Source organism: Mandrillus leucophaeus, unplaced genomic scaffold (genome assembly GCF_000951045.1).
Source record: "Mandrillus leucophaeus isolate KB7577 unplaced genomic scaffold, Mleu.le_1.0 Scaffold347, whole genome shotgun sequence".
In the NCBI taxonomy this organism is placed as follows: domain Eukaryota; kingdom Metazoa; phylum Chordata; class Mammalia; order Primates; family Cercopithecidae; genus Mandrillus; species Mandrillus leucophaeus.
This window is the reverse complement of record NW_012103665.1, coordinates 981185-996979: the sequence shown is the minus strand read 5'-3', so window position 1 is coordinate 996979 and position 15795 is coordinate 981185. Positions and strand designations below refer to the sequence as shown.

The window sequence follows — 15795 nt, the reverse complement described above, 5'->3', positions numbered from 1 at the left end:
TACGTTTGCTTCAACCTAAAAGGTTCCAGTTGGTGGAATTAAAGTCCCAGTGTGTGAGGAGAGTTTATGTAGTCTTCCATCGTCCTCCAGTGACTCTCCCTTGAAAATACTTTAGTAGTAGAGAATTCAGAGGCTGCTCCTCCATCAAAGGGAGCAAATAATATCTGGAGCTCCTGATGTGGTACATTGATAAATCTAATGCTTCATCTAAGTGGCAGCTGGAGCACAATCGGTGCATCCCAGACCCTTCAGCATAAGAACTGGAATGCTGGAGAGTGAGAAGGGGGTGGAGAGGGTGGAGTTGAGTTCAGGGGAACCCCGGGAGAGTGAGAGATTTGGGAGGGAGACAGTGTCCTTTTGTCATTCCAGTGAGGGACCTCGCAGTCTTTGCCTGTAGAGCAGTGTTTCTCAATCGGGGGTGCTTTTGCCCTTCACAGAACATTTGGCAATGTTGCGAACCTTGTTGGTTGTCATGACAGTGGTGGGGCAGAGAGTGATGCTGATGGGCAGTGGGCAGACGGCAGGGATGCCGCCCATCATCCTACAGTGCACGGGATGGCTCCTGCCACAAAGAGCTACCTGGCCTGAAATGTCGGCAGTGCCAAGGTTGGGAAACCCTACCATGGAATCTCCCTGGGCTTGCTTGACTAATGTCGATTGCCTGAGTCACCGCCCTATCCCGGTTATCATCTCCTGTGGGCAGGTGTGGAGAATGATGGTTCTACCCATGTGCCACGTGTCTCTGGGCTCGATGAAGAGCAGGCACGTCACATTGTTCAGTGACCAACAGCAGACATGCCTTTGGTGAGGAGTTAGCTTCACACCTACCTATCCTGCTGTGCGCTGGAAGAAGCTACTGGCTACAGCTATCTGAGAGAAAAAGTGAAAGGACCTGAGATTATTCCGCCCCAAGTAGAGTGTTTAAGGTGTGGAATTGTGACAATGTCCACTGGTTGACACCCAGTCTCTGTGAATTTTTGAGCAGCGGAGAATGACCAGACAGCTAGCCATCATTGGAATGAGATTGTTGACCAAAACACCCAGTGGGTGAGCCGGCTGTGATGTTTGCCCAGCTCCAGGCAAAGCTTTCGATTTGTTTTGATTTCCAGGTGGAGCCCAACACCAAAGTGTTCCCAGCAGTCTTCCTGCAGCCTACAAGTACTTCCTTGTTTCAGTTCGAACTTGGAAAGCTGAAGGTATTTATTTGTCCTCTCATCTAATGGCCATGACAAGAGAAAGCAGAACTAACCATTGGGGGAAAATCCCAGCCTCAGAAGACAGGAGAAGCCCACTCACTTCCCATAAGTCCCCAACCCCCGGGCCCTGCCCTTTCCTGTGGAATTCAGATGATAGAATATGCATTCTTATCTTCCCCTTTTCCCTCCTCTTTTGGGTGCTGAAAGAATCAATCAATGCCCATATAACCCATTATCTGAGGTGCTAATTAATGCTAGTAAAGCCCTTAGAAGTCCCTGGATACATCTGTCCCTCTTTAATTTAACTGACCATAGTGGTTAAAATGTCTGGGTGCATCATCCAGCAACTGTGTGTTCCTTTTCCAATGCCTTTCCCACGTGCCCCAGAACGCAATGCCCCTGTCAGCAGCCATATTCAAGAGTGAAGAGAAGAACCCAGTCCCACAGTGTCCACCTCGGCTGGACGTCCAAACCATCCAGCCCGTGCTCTGGAGCCGCATGCCCAACAGCTTCCTGAAGGTGGAGAGCGAGCGTGTGAGCGAGCGCCACGGCTGGGTGGTGCAGTGCCTGGAGCCCCTGCAGATGATGGCGCTCCACATCCCCGAGGAGAACAGGTACCAGAAGGGCCCGCGAAGGAAGGGGCAGGCCTGGGGGCAGGTGAGGCAGAGCCAGGCAAGCCCAGAAGGGAACCAGGAGCATCTGTATTGGATCCTGCTTAGTCCCAATATGACTTGATTTCCCCAGTGCCTCAGTTTCTATTCCTTCCCACTTTCGTTACTCAGAAACAGCAGGAAACACACTACGAGGTGCTGCCACAGGACCTTTGTTACAGCTCCTAGTGCCTGGGATCGAGGAACAGTGCCATGCCTTTAATTAAAAACCAGTTTACATTGAAATATGCATCATTTATGACAGGAAGGGCAAGAACGAGGCATCCTAGCTTGACTTAGAGAATCAGGAATCAGGTTCCTGGTCCCCCCTTGCTAAGAGGTGCTGTTCATTATGGCTGGGGTTCAGTCCCATTGCTCTCTCTCTCTGCTTTCTGGCTATGTGGCCTTGGGTACATTACTTGTGGGCTCTGAACGTTGCTCTCTTCATCTACACAGTGAGAGAAATGCCCGCCCAAAGGGTTTCTGGGAGGAAAGAAATGAGACTGCATAGGTATAATCTGGTACAGTTTCTGTATGTAGTAAGGAATAAATGTTATAGTTATTGCTGTTCCTTGACCTCTTTGAATAAAAAAGCAGCGTTATGGGAAAGGATGGAGGTATTTGACACATGCATAGGTCCCATTTAGATGTCCCACTGGGTCATGGACAGCAGGGCAGGCCACGGCAGGAAAGGGGCAGAAAAGACCAGGAGCCCAGCCAAGTCAGTCAATTCTGCAGGGTCTTCAAATCCATGATGAGGCATCAGACTAATGGAAAATCTAAGCAGAGATTAGAGCCCAGGCCCTGGACCCACACAAACAAGGAAGCTCTAAATCAAGGAGAAAGCCAGCTGGATTATGTTAACTAGTTTTAGGTTGGAAGGTGTTTCCTCTTGGGACAAGAGTGCAGGTGTGATTGTTTTCCGGTTGTTGGAGGAACACCCCATGGATAGTGATAGACTGGATATACAAATGATCCAGATCCGTGGTCCCCAGCCTTTTTGGCACCAGGGACTGGTTTCATGGAAGACAGTTTTTCCACAGACAGTGGTGTGTGAGACTGGGGGAGGGGGCAGTGGGGATGGTTTCGGGATGAAACTGTTCCACCTCAGACCATCAGGCATTAGATTCTTATAAGGAGCATGCAGCCTAGATCCCTCACATGCACGGTTCACAACAGGGTTTACGCTCCTATGAGAATCTATTGCCTGTCCCGGGCCATGGCCCTGGGACTGGGAACCCCTGATGTAGACGGTAGACTGACCGAAAGCATAATCTACATTTTCTGAGGAGATTTTACACAGGGAAATGCAAGATCTGTTTGATCCTACAAGTAAGACGACCAAGTCATTGCTCTCATATATGTGAATGTTTTGTTTGGGAATTTTGGATTTTTTCCTAATAATGAGGACTTTCACAGTTGGTAAACCAGCGTCTTGCAGGCTTTTGAGAGTCTTATAGTTAAATGTGGTGGAGTATTAGGAACTGGAATATGGACCAGAGCTGAGAGAGGCATGATAAGCCATAAGAGAAACTGTGGCAGAGACCCCTCCATCCTTCCACCCACTCTGCCTCCTTTGGGCTGGGTGAAATCACTGGATTCTGGTGGGTTTTTCTCCCCTTGGTGTGGCTGATTGCTCATCCTGTCCTCAGGTGTGTGGATATCCTGGAGCTCTGTGAGCAGGAGGACCTGATGCGGTTCCATTACCACACGCTGAGGCTCTACAGCGCAGTGTGCGCCCTGGGAAACAGCCGTGTGGCCTACGCCTTGTGCAGCCACGTGGACCTCTCCCAGCTCTTCTATGCCATTGACAACAAGTACCTCCCCGGTCTCCTTCGAGCTGGCTTCTATGACCTGCTCATCAGCATCCACCTGGCCAATGCCAAGGAGAGGAAGCTGATGATGAAGAACGAGTATATCATCCCCATTACCAGCACCACCAGGAATATCCGCCTCTTCCCGGACGAGTCCAAGAGGCATGGACTGCCTGGGGTGGGCCTGAGAACATGTCTCAAGCCCGGGTTCAGGTTCTCCACCCCTTGCTTTGTCGCAACTGGTGAGGAGCACCAAAAACAGAGCCCTGAGATTCCCTTGGAGAGTCTCAGGACGAAGGCTCTGAGTATGCTGACAGAGGCGGTGCAGTGCAGCGGGGCCCACATCCGAGACCCCGTAGGGGGGTCTGTGGAGTTCCAGTTTGTGCCTGTGCTGAAACTCATTGGAACCCTGCTGGTCATGGGCGTGTTTGATGATGACGATGTTCGGCAGATCCTCCTCCTGATTGATCCCTCTGTGTTTGGGGAGCATAGCGCAGACACAGAGGAGGGAACAGAAAAGGAGGAAGTGACCCAGGTGGAGGAGAAGGCTGTGGAGGCTGGGGAGAAGGCCGGCAAGGAGGCTCCTGTCAAAGGCTTGTTGCAGACTCGATTACCCGAGTCCGTCAAGCTGCAGGTAAGCTGCAGGCGGTTAAGTGGAGGCAGGTTAATAGATTTTCTGCTTTGATAAAAATATCAGGAACACACTGAGGGTTAAAGGAGATGAAGTATGTCAAGTGCTCGGCATAGTGACTGGCCAAGAGTGCTTGATGATTATGGTGCTTGTTGTTGAATACGTTCTAACAGTGATAAGCTTGGTAATAATAACAATCCAAAACAACTCATCCCAGAAAAATAGTGCAAAAAACAGTGGAAGATGGAGAGAAGGACAAACATCTCTACTTTCCATCCTCCAGGACTGGAAAATTTCAGGAAGGGAGGCAGCACTCACATGCATGATCTGGAGCTAGTTTTTCTACTGAGCTTCCTGGGAAATATTTTCTTAGAAATAGCATTTTCTCTCTCCACAGGCAGATTTCCTCTGTCTTTAGTGAGCTGTTTTCTCTTACTGCCTTTACCTTAATGGTGAAGATTTGAGTAACAGTTCTATGACCACTGTGTGGCAATTTACTTTAATTGTCTCAGTCTCAGTGCTACTGTCTGTACAATGGGGATGCCAGCAGCCTCACCAATGTACGCGAAGTGTTATATGTATAATACTTTCACTGCAGATGTGTGAGCTCCTCAGCTATCTCTGCGACTGTGAGCTGCAGCACCGAGTGGAGGCCATTGTGGCATTTGGTGACATTTATGTCTCCAAGCTGCAGGCAAATCAGAAGTTCCGCTACAATGAGCTCATGCAGGCCCTGAACATGTCTGCGGCCCTGACTGCCCGGAAGACCAAGGAGTTCCGCTCACCCCCACAGGAGCAGGTGAGGGTCCCGTCCGGAGCTTCCATCCAGTTCCTATGCAAGAACTTGAGACCTATGGAACAGGGCACACGAAACCTCTGTGGTGTCTGGGGCAGCCTCCAGAGCTATGGAAGGTGAAAAGACCCACTGCAATAGCAGGAGACAGGCCTAGTCCTGAAAGCTAAGGAATATGTGCCAATTCTCTTGGGTGGGAAAAAATACCCGTTTCTAAACTGCACATGCGGCAGGGCTTCCTCTCTCCTTTCACCCTCTCCAATGCCTCCATTACTGATTCAAAGACCAGACCACTGTTGGGATTCAGTTGTCTCCTCAGCAAGGATACACCCCTCACAAGGATTTCTGCCAACCCTTCCAGAAGTCACTACCTGTCCATCAGACACCAACAGAATAGGGTCAACCTCCCCCTACTTATGAGAGTTGGCCCCCAGTCTTCTTCGTCCAATGTGTCTAAACCCCCTCGCCAGTGGCACGACTCTCTCACAAAGCCTCCCCAGCTCCACGGAGCCTGGAGAAGGGGACTCAGCGAGTGAGTCACCTTTGTGATTTGTTGTATTCATTCTTCACAGTACCCACCTTGGGGTTAGCCTTACCCTGGTGGGAAGGGCTTCTTTAAGAAGAGTCGAGATCCTGGTGAGAAATTTCTAAATGAGGAAGGCACATCTGTAGAATAAGAGTTTCCATTTTCCCCACTGCTCAGCAGCTCACTTAGACCCTGTGGGCGGGTTGGCCACTGCTCCCTGCGTGTTCAAAAGGAAAGATAAATCTTTCAGTGAAGTAAGTAGTTTTTGTTTTGAAATCAGATCTTTGGATTATGTATATACATATGCATATATATGTATACATCCTGGGAGGGAGATGCAAAATGTAGGTAATTTTTGCATCTCCTTCCCAGGGTTCTTGCAAGGATCCCATGAGATAATTCGTTTAGATTGCTTTGCGTGACGCCTGTCACAGAGTGAGCGTTCTGTAAGTACTAAGCGAGCTACTATTAGTTTTATTGTTGGAGATATTTGCAGTTGCTTCATCCTAGGCTCTGTGACCTTCCATCAGTGACCCAGTGAGTGGAGCTCACACATGTTTTCTGGCATCTCTTTCTCCCAGCCAAGCCTGGGGTTACCCACCCAGTACTGTCCTCATGGATGTAGCTGCTCATGGTTCTGGCTCGTGGGAAGGACAATGTTTGCTCACATCCTTCCTTTCCCCATTCTGTCTCCATACCTTCTACCGTCTCTTGGGCTGCCGTTTAGATCCACTGCCAGTCTAAAAACAGCTTGACAACATTTGTAAAGCCTTCAAGAGTAATTCCTGACAAAACAGCATACCCGTGCATTTGGCACAGTGCAAATAATCTTTTCCAGTCAATCCAAAAGACTTTCTCATTTTACATCTAGCAAAGGGATGATGAGTATGTACCCTCCTTTAGTATTCTAAACAATCCTCTGATCAATCTCTTCAGACTCATTTCAGAAGTCTGTAACTCAAGAAATTCTTCACTAATGTATTAGACCAGTGATTCTTGAGCAAGCATCGGAATCATTTAAAAGGCTTAATAAAACACAGTTTGTTTGGTTTCACCCCTAGGGTTTCTTCTTTGAGACAGAGTCTTGCTCTGTCATGCAGGCTGGGGTGCAGTGGCGTGGTCTCAGCTTACTGCAACCTCTGCTTCCCAGGTTCAAGTGATTCTCATGCCTCAGCCTCCCAAGTAGCTGGGACTACAGGCATGCGCCACCATGACCAGCTAATTTTTGTATTTTTAGTAGAGATGGGGGTTTTCCCATGTTGGGCAGGCTGGTCTCGAACTCCTGACCTCAAGTGATCCACCTGCCTCAGCTTCCCAAAGTGTTGGGATGACAGGCGTGAGCCACCACGCCCGGGCCTCACTTCTAGGGTTTCTAATACGATGGGTCTAGGGTGAGGCCCAAGCATTTGCATTTTTACCAAGTTTTCAGGTAATGCTGATACTGCTGGTCTGGGAATAAAAATGAAAGGAGGGGCACTTACCGCTATGAGATTCAGCTGTCCTCCTGCCATCCCCCCCAGAGTATTCACTTCTACAAGGCACCTACCCGTGGAGTTACCAGTATCAGGAAGATTTAATGTCATCAAAGGATGTGGTGGATTTAGATCAATTTCAGAGAATAGTCATGCAAAATCACTTAGAAAATAGGATGCCTGAAAATTAGAATTTTAAAACAGTGATATCCTTCTACAACTTTTGAGGAGAAAATAGATTTTTAAGCCCTATATCCAGAGAGTATTCAGAAAGATGGAGAAAATTGGGGGATATGACTAAGTACAAAAGAAGGTAAAACTGAGATTAGTCCAAGGGTTGCTGGCAAGTTAGCCAAGCGTTACCAGCTGCCCTTTCATTTCCAAGAGGACGTTATTAAAGGGCATGGCCTGCAGCAGAAAATTCAGCTCAGCCCAGCTTTCTGTTGTATGTCCTACAGGCAGGGAAGCCCCTGCTTCCTAAATGTTCTGCCAAAAGAAAGATCTTTTAGTAAAGAAACTAGTTTTCTAACTCAGAAACCAGATCTTCAAATTTTATGTTTAATCAACAACGAATCAGCATATGTTGTTAATATAATTACCGTAATTTTAGCTCACAGAAAAACCACAAACATGACTTTTCCCACCTGTTTTGTGGATATTTTTTCTTACACAGAATACCTCTACCTACTTCCAAAATATGGTTTGCAGTTAGAGCTTTGAGTAGAGTTCCTCCTAACAATGCTACATAAGGTTCATGATTTAATAAGAGATTGTAAATGTGTCTAACCTAGAAATCCTAAACAGAAGGAGTTTGGGTTATCCTGGCTGAGGTAGCAAAATTTTTACCTCTGGTTATTTCTTCTGTCCCTCCAGATGTTCAGTGACCTGGGGTCGTGGCCCTGTGGGCAGAATTCGGGGACCCAGGAACCTGAGTGCAAAATGAATGACAGCTTTATTTTCATTGATCTCTGATAGCATTTCTTTTCTTATTTTAATATGGGCAGCAAAACAAGTAACTGACTTTGTCACCAACCAAAATTGCACATTTTTTCATATCACATTACAGTGGTTACGGTATCTAGAAAAATCATTTTCATTCCTTACTACCTCAAGACCACAGTGGATATAAGACCTGCCACTAGATCGTTTTCTCTGATTAATAAAGAGGTACATATGTTACTACATCACAAATTTGATTTTTATAGTTTTGATAACTGTATGTCAGTGTAATTATTTCTCTTTGTAGTCCTATGTATTTTATTTTGTGCATTTAAAATATTAATCAGAGAAGCAATCCATGGGTTTCACCAGACTCTCAGAGGGGTCCATAGCACAAAAACTACTAAAAACCCTGAGTCAGGCCGGGTGCGGTGGCTCACACCTGTAATCCCAGCACTTTGGGAGTCCAAAGCGGGTGGATCACAAGGTCAGGAGTTCGAGATCAGCCTGGCCAACATGGTGAAACCCCATCTCTACTAAAAATACAAAAAATTAGCCAGGTGTGATGGTGCACACCTGTAATCCCAGCTACTCAGGACCCTGAGGCAGGAGAATCGCTTTAACCCAGCAAGTGGAGGTTGCAGTGAGCCAAGATCATGCCATTGCATTCCAGCCAGGGCAACAGCAAGACTCTGTCTTGGGGGGGAAAAAAAAAAAAAAAACCCTGAGACAAAAACTAAAAGAAAAGAATGATAGATTGGCACTGGAAAACATAAACCTACATGACAAAACAAAAACTTGTAGACAAACTTAAAAGCTGACTAAAAACTGGGCAATACATTTAGAGTATAAAAGTATATAAAAGTATATAAAAAGTTAAAAATCTAGAGGTGTGCAAAGCACTCAAGGGCAAATTTTCTTAAGATAATTACCCAGTAGAAAAATGGAGGAAAAATATGGATGGGAAATTTATAAAATACAAAATAAAATTAATTTTTATGTATGAAAAAACATGTTTCAACCTCACCAGTTAAGTATAAATTACAGCAACAAGGATATGACATTTTTCACCCATTCGGTTGAAAATATTTGAAAATGTGTTAATGCTTGTTACTATAATGAAGATGACATAGTAATACACACTTGTATAAATTTGTTAATAATGCAAATTATTGTAAGCTTTCGGAAAGGCAATTTGTAAATTCATATAAAAAACTATTAAAATATACAAACCTGTTGCTCTAGTCATTTTGCTTCTGGGAGTTTATTCTAAGAAAATAATCAGAGACATGAACAAAAATTATTTTAAAGGAAACTCACACCAACTTTATAAGGACAAATAATAGAAACAAATATGTCATAACAGTTAATTTTACATAAATTATTCATCCATATAATTACAATGCACCTATTGAAAATTAGATTAAGAAAATAAGAAAATGTTCAAGAAACATTAAGCAGAAAACTCTGATTTTTAAAAGGTGTATCTGGAATGTGATCCATTCCGTGTGTATGCATATATAATGTCAGGAAGACATTAGCTAAAATATTAACAGTAGTTATCTTGGGGTGGTGGAATCACAGTAAATTTTCTTAGTTAGATATTTTCCAAATGTTATGCAATTAATAAGTTACTTTTAGAATCAGAAAAAGGTGGAAGCTACTTTTAAATATTGGCCACTTTTACAAAAAAAAAAATCACTAAACAAAATAAATTTGCAAAGAATGTGTCTGTCTAAGGCGGGGTCTGTGTTCCCTTGGCCAACATTGAGAACCGACTAGCTATTCTTCTCTTGCCCCTCAAAGATCAACATGCTTCTTAACTTTCAACTGGGAGAGAACTGCCCCTGCCCAGAGGAGATTCGGGAGGAGCTGTATGATTTCCATGAGGACCTTCTCCTTCACTGTGGTGAGCTGCCCAGAGAAAGGCTTTGTCCAAGAAAAGTCTGTTTTTAGAAATTAGAAATTTCTGATTCCTTCATTAGGAAGCTAGTGGTGGGTTGGGAAGTTATTTTTGTATTTAAAATTGTAATACTGTCTTTCAAGACGTGACTCTATCCCAACTACTTGTGTCAGAAAAGATACAAGAAGTAACCCTGGCAGAATATACGATCAAAATTCCTTCTACCTGGAAGAGCCTGTGCAGAGAGGAAACAGGGTTGGGTTTCTAGCAAAAGAATGAAGATAACTGATCCTTATATAAACCTCACCTAATTTACTTAAAGTTAGTTGGAACTCTCAGCTTCCAGGTCAGACAAGATTCTGATCCCTTTGCTTTTTAGCTATTAGGTGTGTCTGTGTGGCGGGGGTGGTGTTTAGTAACTTCTGCCCTTAAGGCTTCTCAGCCAGCAATCTCTACTTGGATACGTACCTACTGGTTTTAAGTGGCTCTCGGCATTTATGTTGCTTGTACATGGGTAAGTTGAATAATACGTGGGTAATTGACAAGTTTTTCATTTGAAATAACTCAATGTTAACTCCTTCTACAGGCTCTAGGGCCACGTCCCCCAAACATGCTTCCAGAGGTTTCAACACTATAAGAGTGTATGTAATCCCCCATACACTCTTCCGGAGGTTTTGGGGGTACAGATTCAAAACACCCGTTCTAGGATTAAACTTACTTGATATTCTGATAGACAGGAAATCAATAATTTTTTTTCTAAAAGCTATAAGATAGGTAAATATTTATGAGAGGTTGCCTGTAGTATCTTTAGAAAGTTCCAGAAGGATGGGAAGCAGTTTTTTAAATGTTCTTTCTGATGCCTTGATGGTTTCATGTACTGCTTTGGATTTTCACCCTGTTCTGTGGCTTGGAAGGGGTTCCTTTGGAAGAAGAGGAAGAGGAGGAGGAGGACACCTCCTGGACGGGAAAACTCCGTGCCTTGGTTTACAAAATCAAAGGCCCACCCAAGCCAGAGAAGGAACAGCCAACGGAGGAGGAGGAGAGATGCCCCAGTAAGTGACATTGCCTTTAAATGATAGGGTGCTCTTCTAAAACTTAATTAAGGTAACTGTGTTTTTAACAAATACTATAAGATAGATATGGGCTGCTTAACTTCAAAGAAAGCATCTGGGCAGTATGTTATAATTGCTGGTAGTTCTGTTACATATTTTGGGTTCTGCCTTTCTTCTGATTGAAGAAACTTACCTTCAGACTGTTCTGAAACCTGAGATGGATTGCTTGGTGTCTGTTCTTGCTGTCTTGTTCTACTTAGAGATGCCTGTAAATACATGCCTGTTCTTCTTTTATGTTTCCATAGTCTTCCTCTTTTAGCCATTATTGTTTCTTAACGATAATTGTTTCTGTCACTTCCGTTTGAAAAATTGGAAATTGAAAATTGCCCCAGAGAGGAAATAAAATAATAATAAAAGAGAGTTTGTAAAGGAAATAGGATATGAGTTTAGGGGTGTTTTTGGATTTGGGGTATGGTTTTTGAAAATGTAGCATCCTGAGACTTTAACTTTCTATTTTTCAACAATGCCGAGCTTTGTCCAGATTTACCTCTAAAATCCTTATACTATCGATGACTCCTACCATTTTGACCCATGATGAAACAAGATTATAATTTGTTCTGCAGGGCTGTTAGATTGTCTCTAAGACATGAAATTTCAAGAGGAAGATTGTCTTGTCTGAGTATTATATATAATCAGTCCTCTTGTTGGTACAGATTCAGCAAATTTATCATTTGTCTAAAGAAGAAGGAATTTCTCAGGTTTGATATCATTGCTTTTTATCTTGTTTCCTATTCCTATCCATCTTAGAAAACACTTTCAAATCATAGACTAGAGCAATTGACTTTCAAGAGAGGATCGGTTTGTCTGAAAACACTACTTTGGGGTTCATACATCTTACTGCCCTTTATGTCGACCTTTCATCTTTGTCAGAATATCTCTGAAGGGAACAAATCTCACTATTCGTCAGCAGAAGTGTTGAAACCTCTGGAATAGTGTATTGGGGGACTTGGCACTGGCAACCCTTGATAGGGTAGTTCCATCAGTCACTCTGGAAAGGGTGGGTCTTTTGTGAGGGTGTGCCAGCCGCACTCTAAAGCCCCAAAAACTGAGTTTAGACTCCCTTTGTGGTTGCAACCAAAGGAGAACTGAAAATAGGCTGAGTTACCCATATGTCTCCTATATCACCTGCTGAGAGTCTATTCTGAAAGTGAATGCTTCTTTCCCACCTTCTTTTTCTTTTTATCTTCCCCTCCCCGCCCGCCGAGACAGGGTCTTGCTCGGTCACCAAGGCTGGAGTGCAGTGGTATGATCTCCGCTCACTGCAACCTCCACCTCATGGGTTCAAGCGATTTTCCTGCCTCAGCCTCCCAAGTAGCTGGGATTACAGGCATGCACTACCATGTCTGGCTAATTTTTGTATTTTTAGTAGAAACAGGGTTTCATCATGTTGGCCAGGCTGGTCTTGAACTTTTGACCTCAAGCAGTCTGTCCTCCTCGGCCTCCCAAAGTGCTAGGATTACAGGTGTGAGCCACTGCGGCTGGCCTTTTCCCACCTTCTTTTTAACAGAGAGTATGTCGTGGCTGGGGATCCCACCAGGTGACCATTTCATGTGAGGTAAATGGAGTCAGTCAGATGAAGTCACTTGTCACCGGCCTCTGTGAAACCTCCCCCAACATCTGTGAATGATGTTCAGGCACCAAGGATTGCAGTCTGCAGCCCTGCTACCTCAGGCCTCAGGCACACAGACCACATTCTGTCTGTCTTGGCACAACGTGCACACTTGAGAGGCCAGCCCAGTATGAGGCTGCGTGTCTTCACCTCATGCTTCTTCCCTTCCACAGGAGGAATTATGAGAGGTTCACGCTTTGTGTCATAAGTTCTCTATCCTGGGATCCCAGAAATAGATGAAATGGTCGAGGTGGTCAGGCCTGTTTGGTTTCTCTGCTGAATGTTCTAGACACGATGAATCCCCTCACTCAAGCCTGGCATTTTAAAATAAATTCTGGAGAGTGGTTTAACAACCACCACCCCCATAAATTGTTTTTAATCTGATCAAATGGAGACAAGGTTGCTGACTGCAGAACCAGATGCATTAAAGGGTCAAAATCCTTCAAATTATTGGTAACTTTGTTCATGTTATTGCGTATCTGATTTCTATTACCCTTGCATTTGATGAAATAATAAAAGTGTAGATAGTGTTAGAAACATTCTACAATGAATTGGCAGTTTACTAAATACTTCCACACATATTCATTTACTGCTGTTAGTTTTCTACACTCCTCCATTGTATAGTTGGGGGAAGTAGGAGTCAGAAGAATTAAGAGGTACTTGTTTATTCTTTCCACCCTTATCCGGTTCCAGAAAAACGTCTGGTGTCTGATTGTCACCAGCCCAAGGTACCTGAAGTGAGTAAAGCTATGGCTTGAAGGCAGGTCTTCTGACTCTCTGTATTGTACTGTGCTTTTCCACTGTACCACGAGGCTTGCCAAAGAGCTTACCAGCATACATACCATGAGCTGCAAACACATATGGAATGGCTTTTTAAAATCACTCTTTTTATCTTGCCTACTACATCTGTGAGATATCTCACTATTGTGACTCCAAATCTGAACCCAGCGGAATTCAATGTTTTAAGATTTAAAAGTTCAGCAAACCAAAGATCTGAATCGTTTTCAGATACAGTGGTGGTGGGCCCACCCTTCAGTCCCTCTGCTATGAGAAGCTGATGTTGGCCAGATGACCTGCAGAGAAGCCACAACTTTTCTAGGAAAGAGAGAGCGACAGTGTCCTGAAACTCATGTTCTGAAATGTGCTAGCTGGCTCAGTGTTGAAGGGATTTGCCTAAATTAACTCCAAGCCATATTGTTAATGAAAGCTGTTACAATATTATCAAAGGATCAAATGATAATGAACAAATGAAAAAATCTAACAATAGTAGCCACTATACTAAGTCACTTTTTTTTTTTTTCGTATCTCCATCCAGAAAATTCCCTAGAAAAATTTTTGCCTGTTCATTCTGGCCAGTACTTCTCCAACACTGCAGTTTAAGCATTTCCTTGAATGTAAATATATAGGCACTGAATTATTCTTCCAGAAGAGGCTGACCAGATATTTCTGCTAAATTCTAAAATTAACAAAATAAAAATCACCTGTCAAATTTTACCGATTAAAATTTGGTCCATTCTTGATCTCTGCCATTTGTTGAATGCTTTCCCATGGGAGAAGGAAGCTCCATCCTGGCATCTTATCTCTGTGCTTAGAGTCCTTGAGATGACTCACTGCAATTCAGCTTTGGGTGGCCTCGGTTAAGAACTGAGTTATAGGTGAGCATGGCTGAGTCTGTCTGAAGGAGATGAACATCCCTCTTCTGTCTTTAGCCCTGTGCTGTTTGCCACAGAATGTCACCTCTCACAGAGCTTAGTTGGTACTCTTGGCCTTGAATAGCACCTACTCTCCCCTGCCACTCTTCTTCTAATGAAGACCAGAACTGGAGGTGACCTTAAACCTGTCAAGCCCCAAAGCCCCTACGTGTGTTAGCTCTTGCCTATTCACTGAACAGTCTAGCAGCCCTAAACCAAAATTCTCTGCCAGCTAAATGCTGTAGCATGTTTAGTGCTGAGACGAAGAAAACATCTATACAAAATAAGTCCCAGCACCTCAACACAAATACTCACATGCAAAGTAAGATATCTAAATTCTCTCCAAAGAGCCTCTCCCTAAACACACACACAAACGCCTCCTCCGTGAAGTCTTTCAAACTCATTCTCCTTCCCTCTACCCCTTCCACATTGCAGAATTTCTAATAGTGTATGTATGACTTTCCACCTTATGTGAGGTGTTTGTATATGTATTTGTTTTCCTCGCTGGGTCTTAATGCAGGGAGCATGTCGTACTTGTTTCCACGGTCAGCTCTATGGCACCAATGTTTTTGACCTCCTACTGAATATTGGTCACTTGAGGCTCTTAAAAATGAAGAAAACAGGGAGGCAACGCAAAATAATCATGAGGTTGGATGTATTGTAATAAAAGTACAGACAAAATACAGTAGGTGGCCAGAGGAGGAGATTGAGAAATTGTCCTTAAAGAATGTAGATGGATGGAGAAAATAAGAAGGAAAAGGCATTTTTAAGGGGGGGGGGGGAAGCTGCTTCCGCAAAGGCCCACGGGGTCAGAATGAAAAACAAAAGTGGTGTTAGAATGTAGAACGTCTTGAAAAATCCAGCGGCCAAACCTTATGCAGGCTTAGAGTGTTACTCTTTGTTATACCCATGTGTTTTATAATATTTGGTCTCCCAGTTGTGGGGAGGGAGGGGCTAACATTTATGTGGTACCCACTGTGTCCTGAGCATTGTCTTGAGCACTTCCATAAATATTACCTCTTTTCACTCTCATGAGAACAACCTGCAATACACAATTTTGTTTCTGTTTTGCAATTGAAGAAGCTGAAGTAAAGACAGAGTAACTTACCAGAATCACACAGAGGTGGCATAAAAATTCAAAGCTTTGTCAACCTGAATTCAATTTCCATCCTTATCACTTATGTAAGAACATCCTGCCCCCTATAGGCAATGGCTGTGAAAGGTTCTTGAGAACTAAGTCATTCATTTACTTAACAATACTGAGATAGTTATGGGCACAGGGCTTCGGAGTTAGGCTGCCTAGTCTTAAATTCTTAACTTCTCCCAAAATTCACGATATCCAGGAGACTGAGCATGAGACAGCTTCTCTGTGCCTCAGTTTTCTCATCTATATAATGGACATGGCATATACATACTTACCTCATTGGGTTGACATAAGCATTACATTAGTTAATATATG

General features: G+C 43.9%; 1 protein-coding gene across 1 annotated transcript in view; it reads left to right on the top strand.

Annotated features, from left to right (window-relative positions):
• The window catches only part of RYR3 (ryanodine receptor 3), a 403627-nt gene that overhangs the window by 198143 nt on the left and 189689 nt on the right, over positions 1 to 15795 (top strand). The window contains exons 36-41 of the mRNA XM_011989131.1: positions 1110 to 1196; positions 1584 to 1810; positions 3499 to 4294; positions 4890 to 5090; positions 9828 to 9930; positions 10839 to 10976. Of these exons, the coding sequence (XP_011844521.1) occupies positions 1110 to 1196; positions 1584 to 1810; positions 3499 to 4294; positions 4890 to 5090; positions 9828 to 9930; positions 10839 to 10976 (1552 nt within the window). The remainder of the gene's footprint in view (positions 1 to 1109; positions 1197 to 1583; positions 1811 to 3498; positions 4295 to 4889; positions 5091 to 9827; positions 9931 to 10838; positions 10977 to 15795) is intronic.